Source organism: Somniosus microcephalus, chromosome 5 (genome assembly GCF_052327205.1).
Source record: "Somniosus microcephalus isolate GS21.2 chromosome 5, FLI_Smic_1.0, whole genome shotgun sequence".
In the NCBI taxonomy this organism is placed as follows: Eukaryota; Metazoa; Chordata; class Chondrichthyes; order Squaliformes; family Somniosidae; genus Somniosus; species Somniosus microcephalus.
Window position 1 is genome coordinate 218,629,977 of NC_140991.1, and position 18,483 is coordinate 218,648,459.

Below are 18,483 nucleotides of genomic sequence, written 5' to 3' on the forward strand. Positions count from 1 at the left end.
AGGGTGGCAGGAAGCCATCAGTGCACACTTCGAGAAGGCTGTGACAAGAAATAGCTAGGTATGTCACGGCCAACAGTGTCATACCGCGGATATGGATCCAGTGTTACACTAGTTTTAATGACCTCACACGGCAGGTCAAGGTGATTGAAAACTTCAGCAAATGGCATATCCCACCATCTGCACCACAAGCCTCACACACTGCTCAATGCACCACACCGCCATCAATCACCTACCAACAATCTCTACCAAACACCACTCAAACCTCACAATGAAAGCTTCACTTCACCCTCACAACCGTACCACTGCTGGAACACTCACATTCACATCACACCTTGCACACATTAACAGCTATTCAACTGTGGCAGGCACATCACCCAAACACATTGCACTGCACTCACTGACACACTTCCATTTCTCTTGCAGGCCAAGGTCGTGCACAAGCGCCGGGTTCTGCTGCACAGGACTCAGATGATGACCTCAATGGGGCGGCCTTCAGAAGAAGGGTGCTGGCCATGCACAACGAAATTCTAGGTGCAATGGCAAGCATGCCAAAGCGCCTCTTGTCAATGTCAAGGAGTCCGGCTCCAACATTGGATGGGGCTTTGTGCAGAGATTGGAGCCCATGATTTTCAGGCTGGAAATGATGGACAATGCTAGGAGAGACCTTGTCGACCCAGCCATGATGCTGCGTGTGATGGGCGATGTCGCAGCTTCCATTGCAGCGCAGGCGGAAGCCACCCAACGTCTCAGTACTGCAGTGGAAGCACAGACTGCTCTCCTGCAGGCTCAGCTCACTGCCACGCAAGATCAAACTGCTCTCATGCAGGCTCAGCTTGCTGCCACGCAAGATCAGACTGCTCTCCTGCAGGCTCAGCTCACTGCCACGCAAGATCAAACTGCTCTCATGCAGGCTCAGCTTGCTGCCACACAAGATCAGACTGCTCTCATGCAGGCTCAGCTTGCTGCCATCCAGGCTCAGACTGCTGCCATCGTGGCTGGGTCTGCCAGTGTCGAAAGGGGCTTCCAGGGTGTCACAGCAGGCCAGCAATCTGTTCTCCAACAGATTGCAAGGAATGCTGAAGCGCTGCCCCGGGGGAGTGGCAGTGGGTCTGTGGAGCAGGAACTTGCTGTCCTCTTTCAGTGTGACAGCATTCCTATTCCCACCACTGTCACTCCGCCATTGCCCTTGCCGCTGCCGGTCAGCCAGCCAGCCAGCCCAGACTGCTGCTGCCCAGTCTACAGCCGGGCCTTCTAGGTCCACAGTTGGCCAAGGTCATCCTGCAAGGCCATCTGAAGTCTACCCCCACAGCCTTCCACCAGCCATGCTGCAGTCACTGGGGGAGCACTGCATAGGAGCACCAGAGTAGAAAAGGGCACACGAACGACAGGCAGTAAGGGATTGCACAAGGGTGATTAGTTCATATTGTAATGTAAATTGAATAGTTCTGAATTTATTAATTTTGTTTGGAATGTTTGTTTTGTGTTGGCTCTCATTTCAGCTTTGTGCCCAGGAGAACGCTGTGATATTCCGTGACAGAGGGATGGTATGATGGTGATGTGGTTGATAGGGATGTGGTGAGCAACGGGGATCTGGGGTTTCATTCACTCGAATTGGAGTCTGATGAGGCGTTCATGACAGTCTGTGCGGAAGGGGTATTTGCTGCCTGCCTCCTATCTTCCTCCTCATCCTCTCCCACTTCCTCTTCCTCCTCCTCTCCCTTGTACTCTTCCTGAGGTGGTCCCAGAATCCCTGTTGGCAAGGGCTGCGCCCTTGTGATAGCCAAGTTGTGGAGCGTGCAGCAGACCACCACAAAATGGGACACCCACTCTGCCGAGTACTGGAGGGATCCTCTCGAACGGTCAAGGCAGCAGAACCGTTGTTTCAGCAGCCCGATGATCTGGTCGATGATGTTCCTGGTGGCAGCATGGCTCTCATTATATGAGTGCTGGGCAGAGTGGTGGGGTTGCAGAGGGGAGTCATGAGCCAGGTGCAGAGCGAATAGCCATCGTCTCCGTGCAGTCACCCTTGGGTTTGACGTGGCTGGATGATGGCTGGCACACCGGACTAACGCAGGATGAAGGCATCATGACTGCTGCCAGGATAGTGGGTATTGACCATCAGGATGCACTTGGCGTGGTCGCACAACAACTGCACATTAAGTGAGTGGTAGCCTTTGCGGTTACGGAAGATCTCAGGATTGTTATGCGGCGCCCGCAAAGCCAAGTGGGTGCAGTCGATGGCACTCTGCACCATGGGGAAGCCCGCTATCCTGGCAAAGCCACACGCATGCTCCTCCTGCTCTCTGCTCAGAGAGAAGACAACGTAGTCCCTTCTCCTGGTGCAGAGAGCCTCTGTGACCTCTTAGATGCAGCAATAGATGGCAAACTGGGAGATGTTAGCTATGTCTCTTTTTTTATTCGTTTATGGGATCAGGGCGTCGCTGGCAATGCCGGCATTTATTGCCCATCCCTAGTTTCCCTTCAGAAGGTGGTGGTGAGCCACCTTCTTGAACTGCTGCAGTCCGTGTGGTGATGGTACTCCCACAGTGCTGTTAGGTAGGGAGTTCCAGGATTTTGACCCAGCAACGATGAAGGATCAGCAATATACTTCTAAGTCAGGCTGGTGTGTGACTTGGAGGGGAACTTGGAGGTGATGGTGTTCCCATGCGCTTGCTGCCCTTGTCCTTCTAGATGGAAGAGGTCGTGGGTTTGGGAGGTGTTGCCGAAGAAGCCTTGGCGAGTTGCTGCAGTGCATCTTGTAGATGGTACACACTGTAGCCACGGTACGCCGGTGGTGCAGGGAGTGAATGTTTAAGGTGTGGATGGGGTGTCAATCAAGCGGGCTGCTTTGTCCTGGATGGTGTCGAGCTTCTTGAGTGTTGTTGGAGCTGCACTCACCCAGGCAAGTGGAGAGTATTCCATCACACTCCTTACTTGTGCCTTGTAGATGGTGGAAAGGCTTTGGGGAGTACGGAGGTGAGACACTCGCCGCAGAATACCTAGCCTCTGACCTGCTCTTGTTGCCACAGTATTTCTGTGGCTCGTCCAGTTAAGTTTCTGATTAATGGTGACCCCCAGGATGTTGATAGTGGGGGATTCAGCGATGGTAATGCCATTGAATGTCAAGATCAGCTTGTCCTCTTCTTAGCTGCTTCTGCTCCCTCTCCGTAAGATACTCGAGTGTGAGGGCTGCTGCCAGTCGAGCCCCCATGACTGTGAGCAAGCGATGTGAGCAGAAGCATTTAAATAAGAATGAAGGTGTTCTCGACTTGCACCAACACTCCCTGTCACCTTAGGAATTTGAAACCTGTTTATAAAGCTGCTAGAGTTGCAGAAAGTTACACCGAGCCAGTCAAACTGATGTAACATGTCAGATGCAAGTTGTTGCTGATTATCCCTTTAAATAATGCTGCTGGAGTCTCCTTCCTGCTCCTGAACATTTGGTCAGCTGATCGTAATTAACACAGGCCGGTAAGTTGAGTGGTGAACTCCAAAGTGGCAGATTGGGCGTCAGGTGAGCATGGCCCAATCACTGACATCACGATCTGCCTAATCTCCATTTCGCTAACGAGCACGGACATCGGCAGCACTGCCGCTCAGCCGACTATGGCGGCCACCACGGGACCCACTGGCAGTGGGTGGAAGTGAGGCGGCTGTTGGTTTTTTTGCCGAAACGGGCCTTAACGGTCATCGCTACCGCCTCCGATTTCCAGACCACAGACTTGAATTGATTGAGCTGGAAGACGTTAAAAAGTAAACAAAAACTGTTCTTTCTCTGGAGTTCAATAAAATATAAAGCCCAATGACATGACACACTCAGTAAGTGATTTTTAATAGCATTTGTGTCAGTATTCCTTCTTATGAAAGTATTTAGTGATAATAATTAGATGAGATTAGAGGATTATAATTTGACATGTCTGAAACCATCAATTTAAGTTGTTTACGTTTTCATGTAAATAAAATATCTAGGGGGAGAAATTCCTTCGTTTAAGCCTCCGGTGGGAGGCGCTAACGGGGTGCAAATGGCTTTTCGCTCCCCCCACCGTGTGATAACCGCGCCTCCTGCGAAATTCTGCGTGAGGTTAGTAGCAGCGCTACTGTGTATCGCCCCATTCTTCTGCGCCCGGAGATCATGATGTCATATCCGGGTGCAGTGCCCCAGTAGCACCTCAGGAGAAAAATTCCCCCTCGTGCCCCGATTATAAAACTGCTCGGATTATTTTCCCTGCATACATAAATATCCCAAGACAACAATTCTATTTTCTCCCAGTGCTAATCTGCTTTGCTTAGGACCATATTTAAGAATTGTTTCAGACATGATGGCCAAGATTCTTCTCTGTGATAGCAGCAGAGAGTGAAAAAAACATGCAAGGAGGCCTACCCTCACCTCACTGCCCCGACCACAGTTATCCTCCTCCCACCCTTGGCATGCTAATAGTGGAAGGGGTGGGGCTTGCTTGGGTCACTAAATGATTTCCCTCCTGTCTGCCCCACTTACCACTGCTTCCCAGGAGCCACCATGAGAAAGGTGGCGTTAGGCCCCTGTTCCCCCGTAGAGGGGAGGGCCTGGTAGCTGCCCGCTCTACCTTCATTCCACCCCCACTTACCTTCTTGTGTAGGCCTTGGTTTCTGCTAACATCTACTAAGATGCTGATCTTCCCAACTTCAGAGCATTTCTGCCCCTGTAACTGTCCAGCCACCTCTTCAGCAGTCCAGGTTCCAACCCAGCCTGGATCCACAGGCAGACCTTAATTCTACTGGTATCGGCCAGGTATGCCTAGTGAGACCTACGCTGTGCTATGCTGGTTTCCAACTGATGGCCATGGTGCAGTAACTCCCAACTAAGCGAGTCATCATCCCTGGCCATATCTTCCTTTACTCCGATGGCCTCATAGGGATAGGCGGCGACCGGGCCCCATTGAGCTTGCAGTCATTCCAGCGAACTCCCACTGAACTTAACGATTGCAGATTTTTATGACTACTGTTTTAGTTTGCATAGTGGAGGTCAAGATTGGAAGCCATGGAGTGTATCTACCTATATACTTTGTAGCCTTTATATTAATACCACAAGATTCATTAAAAGTGACTTGTTTTTAAACCGATTCTAATATACACATGTTAATATCAAACATAATTTGTTTGCCCTTGGTGTTTTTGCCTCATATTTCTTCCCTTGCACTTTGTATAGTGATGGTAACAGTTCATGAAGGAGCACCATGTTCCTTAAATGCATTCAATTACAGTATCATGAAATAATGCTTACTGCCCTGACGAATCAGACTGCACACGGTTGTAAAGCACTATGGGAAGTCCTGGGGACATGAAAGGCACTATATAAAAATTAAAAGTAAATAAATAATTGTAAAAATCTACCTACTGACACTATATTCAATATGGCATATAGGAATTGGTAACATATAAGGCTAGTTTTTCCTTATCCCGCCTCATGGGACTTCCATTCAGCACCCTGACCCTGCCATGGCCCCGGCCCAGTTTCCTGGACTGGGGTTATTATCTATTCATGGCAACCTCCTGGCAGGATTCCCGCCAGCAAGTGCGAGCATGCAGTGGCCCCAGGAAGATACAGCTGATGCCGCAGCACAACCACTACTGTAGCACCAGAATTTTTTTTAAAGGGGTCACTGTCAATGTTCCCCCTAATTTTTTTTTTAAGGGGCTGCGTGGCCCAATCACAGTTTCACGGCTGCGCAGCTTAGAGGAAATGTTGGTCACAGTGCCCCGAAGACTGGGCGAAGTCATCCACTGAAGGTCTTGGCTGTGTCCAAAGCCTTCAGTAGGTAAGCCATTGTGGTGAAATGGAGGCTTCTACTGGGGCCTCTTCCTCCATTTAAGGCCGTTCCTTATGGCCACGACCCTGGGCCTACTACCGTGGATCATCTGGCTGTCCCACTGAGCAGCAGAAACAGGGCAGGGGGAGGGAAATGGGCCGGGTCATTTGCAGGAGGTTGATGAGAAGGAGCAGTCCCAGCATGGGCAGGGGGAGGGAAATGGGCCGGGTCATTGACAGGAGGTTGATGAGAAGGAGCAGTCCCAGCATGGGCAGGGGGAGGGAAATGGGCCGGGTCATTGACAGGAGGTTGATGAGAAGGAGCAGTCCCAGCATGGGCAGGGGGAGGGAAATGGGCCGGGTCATTGACAGGAGGTTGATGAGAAGGAGCAGTCCCAGCATGGGCAGGGGGAGGGAAATGGGCCGGGTCATTTACAGGAGGTTGATGAGAAGGAGCAGTCCCAGCAAGGGCAGGGGGAGGGAAATTCAGGTTCAGCCCAGCGTTCACATTTCCTGCTCTCCTTCCTCATTCTTCCTCTCAGTTCACTCGTTGGGCAACCCATCAGAGGACTCCCTGTTGAAAGCTGTCACAAAGCTGTTTTCAGCCTGTTCCCAGACCCCTGTGGATCAGAAGGTGTGCAGGAGTCCTGGGAACTGGTTGAAAACATGGCAGGCTTGTGTATGAAAAATTTGCATTCTGTTCACCGGGCACAGGAAAAGGAAAAATGGCAAAGACCCTATCCACCACCAGCCTGAAGGCCCCAACCTCTGCTTGTTATGTAATTCAGAACTTTCTATTAAAGATTATTTATTTACTCTTTCAACAGGTGAAAGTGGGTGACAAAGAGATTGATGTAATGAATGGATTCAGACTTTACATCACCACTAAGCATCCCAATCCAGCATACACACCTGAGATCAGTGCTCGAACCTCCATCATTGACTTTACCGTCACTATGAAAGGTCTGGAGGACCAGTTGCTGGGGAGAGTCATTCTAACTGAAAAACAGGTACGTCTGTGCTGTTCACAAACTGTGTTTCGATATTTACTTCACTATTAATAAGTGTATCAACTGTGCACTTTTGGATATTTTTAATCACTAAATATATTAATAGCATATGATACCCGTAGAGTTGATAAAGGTACAAATTCATGAACATGACAGTTGTGAAAGGGCTCATGTCCTTTGCTTTCAGAGCTTTATTTCAAAAGCAGAACTGTAATAAAGCAAATCCAAAAGCAAAATACCGTGGATGCTGGAAATCTGAAATAAAAACAGAAAATGCTGGAAATACTCAGCAGGTCCGGCAGCATCTGTGGAGAGAGAAATAAAGTTAATGTTTCAGGTCGCTAACCTTTTCATCAGAACTTCGTCAGTACTCATGTTTTTATTACTGTAATGAAAGTTGATGGGGGAGAAGTTGGCTAACCCCCGAAAACGTGGGGATCGCGGTACGCAATTAACCTGTGCCCGTTCAGTCTATTGCAGGTAGCACGTTAAATTGGTGCTTTTACATGACTTCTGCAGGCAGCCAGCACTATCTATGCTGTTCATTAGTGGCACACATCAGCAGGTCCGATATCATGAGTGGCTAGCGCTACTTAAAGGCAGCCTGCACCTCTTAAAGGCAGGTGCATTGTGGTTGCAAGAAATGGTGGGAGTTTTTTCAAAAGACAGTCTGAGCTGTGATACTTTGAGCAATGGCTGAACATGCGAGAGAGCGAGCACCAAGGTTTTCAGACAATGCACTGGAGGTCTTGGTAGAAGGGCTGGAAAGAAGGAGAAATGTTCTGTATCTGCAGGGGGGCAGGAGGCCCTCCAGACATATGTTCAGGATGTATTGGGAACAAGTAGCGGCGGAGGTCAATGCCAGGAGTGTTGCTCCAAGAACCTGGATGCAGTGCAGGAAGAAGTTTAACGATCTCACATGAGTTCTCAAGGTGAGTGAGTTCATCTCAAATGGCATATCCTGCCAACCGCACCACTGGCCTCATCCACTGCTCAATTCTCTACATCTCCATCACCAATCTACCAACAATCTCTATCAATTATGACTCAACCCTTCAATTCATGTGCTTTACCTCACTGTCTCACACTTAACACTCTTGAAAGCCTCACATCTCGCACACACTAGCTGCTATTCAACTATGACAGCCACATCACCCAAACATATTTCAGGACACTCACTGACACACTTCCCTCTTTCTTGCATGAGAAGGTGTCACATATCAGCAGGCAGCAGCAAGGAACTGGAAGAGGACAAGCATACTTGCATGTTTTAACCCCCATGGAGGAGACAGTGCTGCCCATCATGTGAATGGGCATCACTGAAGCTGTGGCGGGGCTGAAGAAATCGATGATGAGGGTATCTACATACCTAATTCTCCTTCTCTCATCCCACTTCTCCCTCATTTCACAATCTCTTCTTACTCACAAGCTGCAGATGGTGTAAGCAGGCACTTATTACTTTCTCCTCTCCCCTCACCACAACCTTACCCTTGTGCCTTTTTTCATTTCAGATACCCAAGCCTTCCCAGTCAGTGGAGGAAGAGGAAGAAGACAGTGAAGGTGAAGAGACACTGTCATTCGATCTTACACTCGCAGCCACCAGCTCAGATACTGACACTGCATATTTTAGAGGCTAGGATAGAGGAGGGATCTGCATGTGGTGAAACACCAGGCACAAGTGCGCAGGAGCCAGGGCGGGGGGAAAGGATAGCGCAGATGCCAGCTTGCCGGACGGTGTGGTCGCACACTAGTTCTGCTGCAGAGGAGGACTTCAATGGGGCAAGCTACAGAAGAAGGCTGATGGGTGTACATAACCAAATGCTTGGTGCACTGGAAAGCCTGCCAGAAAGCTTGCACTTAATGTCATGCATCATGGAGGAGTCCAGCACCAACTTTTCACAGGGCTTTGCACAGAGGTTGGAGCCCATCCTTGCCAACATGGAACGGGCGGTCACCTCCATCAGCACACCTGTGGAACCCAGCATGCTGCAGAGTCTGATGGTCAATGTCTCAGCATCCATTGCAGCACAAACAGCTTCCATCAAACATCTGAGTGCTGCAGTGGAAGCTCAGACTGCTGCCTTACAAGCTCAGACTGCTGCCATCGTGGCTCTGGATAACACTGTTCAAAGGGGCTTCCACGGTATCACAGCAGTCCATCAATCTGTTCTCCAACAGATCAGTAGGATTGCTGAGGCGCCGCCCAGGGAGAGGAGCAGTGGCACCATGGAGCATGAACCTGCTTTCCTCCCTCAGGATGACAGCATTCCTGCGGGGAGGTTTGCTAGCACTGTTGGGGGGGGTTTAAACTAACTTGGCGGGGGATGGGATACAGAGTGGAGCTATAGTAGGGGGTGATTTACAGCCAAATACGGAGGAAAAAACAAGTCAGCTGGGAAGGCAGAGCAAATATGTGAAGGCAAAAGGGATTATGGCAGGGCTGGAAGGCATTTATTTTAATGCAAGGAGTCTTGCAAATAAGGTGGATGAACTGAAGTTGTTGTTGAACACATGGGAGTACGATATTGTTGCTATCACGGAGACATGGTTGAGGGAGGGTCAGGACTGGCAGCTCAATATTCCGGGGTATAGAATCTTCAGGAGAGACAGAGGGGGGTGTAAAAGGGGAGGGGGTGTGGCAATATTAATTAAGGAGTCAATTACTGCTGTAAGGAGGGACGATATATTAGCGGGTTCCTCTAATGAGGCCATATGGGTAGAACTTAAAAACAAAAAGGGGGCAAGCACTTTGCTGGGAGTGTACTATAGGCCCCCAAACAGTCAGGGGGAGATAGAGGAACAGATATGTAGGCAAATCTCAAAGAAGTGCGAAAATAATAGGGTTATAATAGTGGGGGATTTCAACTTCCCCAATATTAATTGGGATAGTCAGAGTGTGAAAGGCTTAGAGGGTGCAGAATTCTTAAAGTGCATCCAAGAGAGCTTTTTGAGCCAACATGTAGAAAGTCCTACAAGAGAGGGGGCGGTACTGGACCTAATTCTAGGGAATGTAGCCAGGCAAGTGGTGGAAGTGTCAGTAGGAGAGCATTTTGGCGACAGTGACCATAATTCGGTGAGATTTAAGGTGGTCATGGAAAAAGACAAAGACGGCCCGGAAATAAGGGTTCTAAATTGGGGGAAGGCCGATTTTAATATGATAAGGTAGGATCTGGCCAAAGTGGACTGGGAGCAGCTACTTATAGGAAAATCCACATCAAAACAGTGGGAGACTTTCAGAAGGGAAATAGAGAGTACAACGCCAACATGTTCCTGTAAAGGTCAAGGGTGGGACCAACAAGCAAAGGGAACCTTGGATGACAAAGGATATACAAAAATGCATTAGGAAAAAAAGAGGGGCTTTTGGCAATTACAAAAGACTAAAGACAGAGGAAGCCCTAGAGGAGTATAAAAAGTGCAGGGGCATACTTAAAAGAGAAATTAGGAGGGCAAGGAGGGGCCATGAAATAACACTGGCGAGCAAAATAAAGGAAAATCCTAAGATGTTTTATAAGTATATTAAGGGCAAGAGGATAACCAGGGAAAGGGTTGGGCCCATTAGGGACCAAAGTGGCAATCTGTGTGTAGAGCCAGAGGATGTAGGCGGGGTTTTAAATGAATTTTTTGCATCTGTGTTCACTATGGAGAAAGACGATGTAGACATAGAAATCGGGCAAGGGGACTGTGACATACTTGAACATATTAGCATCGAGAGGGAGGAGGTACTAGCGGTTTTAGCAGGCCAAAAAGTGGCTAAATCCCCAGGCCCGGACGAGATGTATCCCAGGCTGTTGTGTGAGGCAAAGGAGGAGATTGCAGGGGCTCTGACACAAATTTTCAGAACCTCTCTGGCCACAGGGGATGTACCACAGGACTGGAGAACAGCTAACGTAGTACCATTATTCAAGAAGGGTAGCAGGGATAAACCAGGGAATTACAGGCCAGTGAGCCTAACATCTGTGGTAGGGAAATTATTGGAAAAAATTCTGAGGGACAAAATTAGTCACCACTTGGAGAGGCAAGGATTAATCGGGGATAGTCAGCATGGCTTTGTCAAGGGTAAATCATGCCTGACCAATCTGATTGAATTTTTCGAGGGGCTGACTAGGTGTGTGGATGAGGGAAATGCTGTGGATGTGGTTTACATGGACTTCAGTAAAGCTTTTGACAAAGTCCCGCATAGGAGACTGGTCAAGAAGGTAAGAGCCCATGGGATCCAGGGTGCCTTGGCGCGTTGGATCCTAAACTGGCTGAGTGGCAGGAGGCAGAGGGTGATGGTCGAAGGTTGCTTTTGTGACTGGAAGCCTGTGTCCAGTGGGTTACCTCAGGGATCGGTGCTGGGTCCCTTGCTGTTTGTGATCTACATAAATGATTTGGATGAGAATGTAAAAGGTATGATCAGTAAGTTCGCAGATGACACGAAAATTGGTGGGGTGGTAAATTGCGAGGAGGAAAGCCTCAGGCTACAGGACGATATAAACGGGTTGGTCAGATGGGCGGAAAAGTGGCAAATGGAATTTAACCCTGAAAAGTGCGAGGTGATGCATTTTGGACGGACAAATAAGGCAAGGGAATACACAATGAGTGGTAGGACCCTAGGAAGTACAGAGGGTCAGAGGGACCTTGGTGTACATGTACATAGATCCCTGAAGGCAGCGGAACAGGTAGATAAGGTGGTTAAAAAGGCATATGGGATACTTGCCTTCATTAGCCGAGGCATAGAATATAAGAGCAGGGAGGTTATGATGGAGCTGTACAAAACGCTGGTGAGGCCACAGTTGGAGTACTGTGTGCAGTTCTGGTCGCCTCACTATAGAAAGGATGTGATTGCTTTGGAGAGGGTGCAGAGAAGATTCACCAGGATGTTACCTGGGATGGAGCGCCTCAGCTATGAAGAAAGGCTAAACAGGCTGGGGTTGTTTTCCTTGGAGCAAAGAAGGCTGAGGGGGGACCTGATTGAGGTGTACAAAATGATGAGGGGCATCGATAGGGTGGATAAAGAGGAACTTTTCCCCTTAGTAGGGGGGTCAATAACAAGGGGGCATAGATTCAGGGTAAGGGGCAGGAGATTTAGAGGGGATTTGAGGAGGAACTTTTTCACCCAGAGGGTGGTTGGAATCTGGAACTCACTGCCTGAAAGGGTGGTAGAGGCAGGAACCCTCACAACATTCAAGAAGCATTTGGATGAGCACTTGAAATGCCATTGCATACAAGGCTATGGACCAAATGCTGGAAAATGGGATTAGACTGGACAGGGATTGATGGACGGCACAGACACGATGGGCCGAAGGGCCTCTTTCTGTGCTGTAAAACTCTATGACTCTATGACACTCCGCCAGTGCCCTTGCTGTTGGCTGTCAGCCAGCCAGCCCTGACTGCTGCAGCCCAAGCCGAGATGGTACAGTCTGAAGCCGGGTCTTCTAGGCTCAGAGATACTCGAGGTCGCCCTCCAAGGCCACCTGCAGTCTCATCAATTGAAGGTCAGTAGCCTTCCACCACCCATGCTGCAGCCACTGGGGAAGCACCTCATTAGGAGCACTAGGAGAGGCAAAGTCACATGGAAGACAGGCACTAAGGGAATGCACAAGGGTGATTAGTTTAGTTTTGTATGCATTATGTAATGATTGAATTTATAAAATTGGATTGCAATGTGCAATTTCTGGTGTTTTTACTTTTGTGTTATCGGAAAGAGGACAATGTGATGGTCAGCGATCGAGGAAATGTAAGGAGCATGGGACTGTTGGTGAAAGGGGAGGTGTGGTTGAGGATACTGGTGTCGCTCATGAATTACTTGATCACGTAGAGTCCGGGCAGGAAGGGGCTACCTACATTGTATCCTCCCTTCCTCTTCGGGTTCCTCCACTTCCTTTTGCACTTCCTCCTCCACTTCCTCTTCATCCTCCTTCCCCCCCCTCATCCTCGTGCTCCTGCTCCTCAGTTTCTTGCCTGATAGGTGGTGGTAAGAGCTGTTCCCTCAAAATGGCCAGGTTGTGCAACATGCAGCATACCACAAATGTTGATACCCACGCTGCTGAATACTGCAGTGCTCCTCCAGAGTGGTCCATGCAGTGAAAGCGTTGTTTGAGGACGCCAGTGGTGGCAGCATTGGTCTTGTTGTAGGCCTGCTGTGCATGTGTGTGTGGGTTCTGGACCAGAGTCATGAGCCATGTCATGAATGGATATCCCTTGTCATCCACTAGTCAGCCTTTGACTTGCTGTGTTGGGTCAACTACAGGTGGCACAGAGGACTGCCGCAGAATGATGGAACTGTGACTACTGCCAGGATAACTGGCATTCACCCGCATGATGCACTGCCTGTGGTCGCACACCAGCTGCACATTGAGAGAATGGAATCCCTTACGGTTTATGAAAATGGCAGAGTTCACAGAAGGCTCACACAAGGCAACGTGCGTGCATTCAATGGCACCCTACACCGTGGGGATGCCTGCAATCTGTGCAAACCCTCGTGATCGCCCTGCCTGCTTGACTCTAGCAAGAGGGAATGAGATGAAGCTGTCTTTCTGTATATAGAGAGCGTCGGTGTCCTCCCTTATGCAGCAGTGCACTGCAAACTGTGAGATGTTGCTTATATCTCCAGCAGCAGCCTGGAAGGAGCCAGATGCATATAAGTTAAGAGGCATGGTTAACTTGACAGTCATATTCAATGCTGTCCTTGCCCTGCTTTGAGGTTGCAGTTGTGACTGCAGCAGTTGGCAGATTTCAGTCACGACCTCTTTAGTGAAGTGAAGACGTCTCAAGCATTGGTCATCGCTGAAGTTGAGGTAAGAGAATTGCTCTCTGAAGACCCTCTGTGGATATGGCCTCCTGCTGAGAGCCCTTCTCCCCCTCCTCCTCCTCCCTCTTCTAGCAGCTTTTTCTGCTCTGCGTGGCCCAGTCATGCTCAATTCCAAGAGAAAGCCCTACCTGGCCACTCATGTCTGAAAGCAACGTGTTTCAGCACATGTTTTTAAATGAACAAAAGTACTTTAGTACCAGCCAGACCACTCCCTGTAGACTATTGAAACTTTAGGAAAGCCCCAAAAACATGTGCCATCAGCACAAATAATCCAGCAACTAACTTGTAAGTAGTTCATGACAATGTTCCACTAATTCCGCCTTTAAGTGGCTGCGCAGCCCATTCAGTTTCATGCATACGCAAAACTTAACATTGAAAAATGCAGCTCATAGGGAGTGTTGGTTCATGATCCCTTTAAATAGCGCTGGTGGGGGTTTCTTCATGCCGTTTAAAGTTGTGTTCAGCTGTGCAGGATTAAGACAGGACATAGGCTGGAGCATGGCGTTCGAAAATGGCAGCACTGGCATCAAATCAGTGTTACACACAGATTGACGTCATAATCTGCCTACTCTGCATGCTGCCGGCGGTCATTAGGTGCACGCTCGCAAACCCCTTAACCAAGATGGCATTTCCCGTCAGAAGCTCTGACCCCATTTTCGCGTGTTAGCAAGCCACGTAGCAGATAGGTGCTACACAGCCCAATTTCTCCTCCGATTACTTGTTTTATAGCTGTATGGCATTTTTTTTTTGTTGTCAACAAGGGCACAATGGAAGATGGGAAGGATAGATTTTAAAATAAGTGGAAATAAAAAAAAGGAAAGCATGACACAGTAAAAGGCCATTCATCCCAATGAGCAACAATATATGATGGTCCAAACTATACAACAGATCATAATGGACATGATTTAATTCTTTGATGAAAATGATCAGCTACAGGTAATATTTCCAAAAAGATAAAACTGTGCAAGTTCTCTCTCAGATCCTAAAGTAGTCTACTAACACTGCAGGATATCAGTCTAACACTGCCATTTCAACGATGCATTCACGATTCACTATTTTGTCTCTGCAACACAGCCTCATAGTGTTTCACGTACTGTTTGATCATCTATCCTATCCTTGTAACTTTCAAACCACTTCAAAACCAAATATTCATCAAGCTTCTTTAAGTAACTGGGGTAGAAATTTGAGTTGTGCCCAAAATAGGTAGTGCCAGTCTGTGCCAGCCTGAGCCAAATTCGACATTGGGCCCCATTAGAATGGAAGCGGTGAGCTGCAGGCACCAAATGGGGGTCTCAATGCAGTTCGCCAGTCGGGCCTGATGAATACCAGCCGGCACATCGAGCCAGCCACCTGCTGGTAGGTGCTGTGGTGGGCATGGGGGGGGGGGGGTGGTGGGAGGCATGGGTTTGGTAAAGTTGAGCAGGGTGACTCTTATTTTTTAGTTTATTATCTAGTTCCACTTCTCACTTAAAACTTCCATATATGATATGTTTGCAGACTCAACCATGTTTTCAGGGGATGATAATGAGTGAACACTAGGTACTTCACTCCAGGGAGAAATGAATAGTCACTACGCATGTCATCATATTGGTTCGTACTCTTGCTTCTCTGAATGGAGCACATCTTGCAACTGGTAAAGGGTACTATCCAACCCCTGAGGTTGAAGAAGTTGGACAACATAGTGAGCCTCAATTTCTTAGCAATACAATGTGTTTTCTTAGCCAGTGCTTGTGGATTCTAATCTCATAGATAAAGGTAAACTGTTGTTTCAAATAAATAAATTGATAGTATGATGTGTGGCTAATAGGAGCTGGAAAAGGATCGAACAGATCTAATGGAGGACGTAATGGCAAATAAGAGGAAGATGAAAGAGTTGGAAGACAATCTACTGTACCGTCTGACAAGCACAAAGGGCTCCCTTGTAGAGGATGAAAGTCTTATCACTGTTCTAAGCAATACAAAAAAGACAGCTGAGGAAGTCACGCAGAAACTACAGATAGCTGCTGAAACAGAGATACAGATTAATGCTGCCCGTGAGGAGTACAGACCAGGTAAGGATACATTTGTTGCAAATGGAGTGAAATATTGGGCCAGATTTTGCTCTGAGCGGCAAACTAACAGTGTCAGCCATTCGTTAGGCTTGCACTTTCCCATAGACTTTCTATGGGATTTTGCACGGGATGTTCCTGTCAGCCAACCATCCAAAAAGCTCAGCGCCCTCTACAGAGCATCTGGGACCTGTGCGAACAGGGAAAGCAACTGTGCATCTCCTTAACCAATCAGATTGAAGAATCGTTAATAAGCAAAAATCTCTAATGACACTAAAATCTAAAGGAATGAGACTCCACACATGCAAAAGTTAATTTTCAGTGCCAGAGGTTGTTTGACAGTAATTGAGGCTTATCATGCCGTTAAAAAGGATACTTAGATTGAAATCGCCAAGCCATAACTTTCTGTAGCGAATTTAGTTCATATCTACCATGCAAGTACAGGAACGTCACGGGGTTCAATACATTTGAATGGGGAACCAGACAGCGCAATGCCATTTTCGCACAGCTTATGGAGGAGTGACGCATCTCAGACAGCAACTTCTGGACTTTCGCGTCTAACTACACATCTGCACTTGCCTGAAGTTGCTGTCAGATTTGCGCATTAATAGCAGTGAGTGCCATTAGCCTCACTGTTATTTTGACAGTAAATCCTGGCCCAAAGACTGATCTTGCGGAATTTGTTATTCATGTTATGCAGCCACAGAATAAGACTCCGTCTTTTGCACTCCCGCATAGTACTTCATGGCCAGTAGCAGACATTGGGAATTGAGACATGTGTCCAAATTTGAATTAATGGATCGGCGAACTGGGGATGTGCCCAAAATCCCAATATGTGCTCCCATTGCATGAGGGTCTGCACCTGGCACTCCAAGGACAAACATTTATTTCCACATGGTTTCTTCTATTTATTCACAACCTTGCAGGTATATGCGCTACTGACCCATGAAGCTGGTACTGTAGATTGGCACAGCAGGCATCATTCCATGTAGCACCATCTCGAATTCAGCTGCCATCAAACAAGGGATTGTGTGCTTGTCTGCATGCCGCACTTGACTGCAGACTTGTGCCTGTACCTTGCGTTTCCTTTCCCTTGTTAGTCCTCTCCCTCCTCAGTCTTGGTAACGGCTCCTAACAGGTTGACATTCCTTTTGAGGCTTTCACAATTTTTGTCTCCCTCCTGCGACATGCGCCTTTAATTGGCCCCATCCGAAATTTGATTTGCATGCAGTTTATCTCTCCAGTACTACTAAAAAGCTAGTCATTTCATTTATTGATTATGTAATGTCCGTGTGTAATTGAGACACGGACTGCAGAAGTTGGTTATAACAGGTGTTTACTGAATGGAGACAAAACTGGAACTACTATACAAAGTTACTTCACAGGCTTATATACAGGGGTGGTCACTACTGGTACTGCAGTATACAGGGGCTGCAGAATATAGTTCCTTCTTCAAGGTACATACACTACAGATTACAGGAGCTTACTGTGCACAAATTGGTTTCTATATTTGCTTACATAGCAGCAGTGATAGCACTTCGAAAGTAATGTTGCTATATAAATATAAGTTCTGTCTTTGCTGCAGATTAACAAAATATGTTTAGTTCTTAGAATTTTAAGATTAATTAGTCTGTTTTTTTTTGGTAATTTTGGACAACATGGGACTGAAAAACAATAGGGGCACAACCTGGCATAAGTGGTTCCATTAAAGTTTACCGGGTCGGGGAAGCGCTTAATTTAAATAACAATGGCATGTGCCTGTCTTCTCCCTGCGGCTGTAAAATTGGCTGTCACTGCTGGTCCGGGGAGGAGGTCTACCCTGGCCCCATTTGTCTTCTTTATAAGATAACTGTATTTAATTTTCTTTTTAAATTACCTCTTTCCTTTGGGAGGTTCAGGCCACAATCCTGCCATGTACCCTCAAATGGGGACCAAGTCTGTCAATCTGCTGGTCAGCATGCTTGGTTTTGTAGGCGTACCAGCTGCTGCTGATCCACCAGGCTTCTGCTAGGTCAAAGACAGAAAAACATCTAGCATTGGAAGGCCCTGGTCCCTCACTCTCCTCCTCTTGCATCAGTGGTCTTGTTTGGGGCAATTGGAGGCAGTGCGCCCACAAGACCATGACCCGGACTGTCCTGATCCTGACTTGATTTGAGGCAGGAGTGCACTGGAAAGGCCATGGATATTTGGCCCATATGTATACAAGTATCTTCAACTTGTTGTTTTTTCATAGTTGCAACCAGAGGAAGTATCCTGTATTTTTTGATTACGGAGATGAGCATGGTGAATGTTATGTATCAAACCTCTCTACGCCAGTTCCTGGGGCTCTTTGACTTGTCATTAGCCAGGTAATGAAATTCTTCATGAACACATCTCTTTTGATGGTAGTGCACTGAATTTTAAGTTATGCTAGGGTGTATTTTCCTCTATGTGTAAGATTGAAGAAAATCTCTTACCAAATGCCACTGGTTAATAATGACTAGTAAAAGAATATTTATTCAACTTCACACACAGAGAAACTATCAGTGACATTGTTTGCAGATTAGCATAATTGCTTCTAATTTTGGGAAAAAATAATGCTGATCTTGAAAGCACATACATGGTTCAAAATTTAATCATTTGGAAATATGCCTGAAGCTAATCTAAACTTAATAACCATTGTAGATAACAGAATAAAAACATAATTTATTTTACTGTAGCCTGGAAATTACTCTGAGTACTGTTATCTTACAAACAAGAAAGTGCTTAGGTTAAATTCCTCTCTATGTTAATAGAGGTGTTTACCCATTATTTTTAAATGGATTAATGCCTCCATTAAATTAGCATTAACATTCATACAATAAC

The 18,483-nt window shown here is 47.3% G+C and overlaps 1 protein-coding gene and 1 pseudogene across 1 annotated transcript in view; both read left to right on the forward strand.

The window, feature by feature from the left end:
- The window catches only part of dnah5 (dynein, axonemal, heavy chain 5), a 754,701-nt gene that overhangs the window by 643,497 nt on the left and 92,721 nt on the right, over positions 1–18,483 (forward strand). Inside the window, exons 65-67 of the mRNA XM_085988698.1 lie at positions 6,616–6,798; positions 15,399–15,642; positions 17,873–17,987. Of these exons, the coding sequence (XP_085844824.1) occupies positions 6,616–6,798; positions 15,399–15,642; positions 17,873–17,987 (542 nt within the window). The remainder of the gene's footprint in view (positions 1–6,615; positions 6,799–15,398; positions 15,643–17,872; positions 17,988–18,483) is intronic.
- LOC147117583 (uncharacterized) lies at positions 8,599–12,392 on the forward strand (annotated as a pseudogene).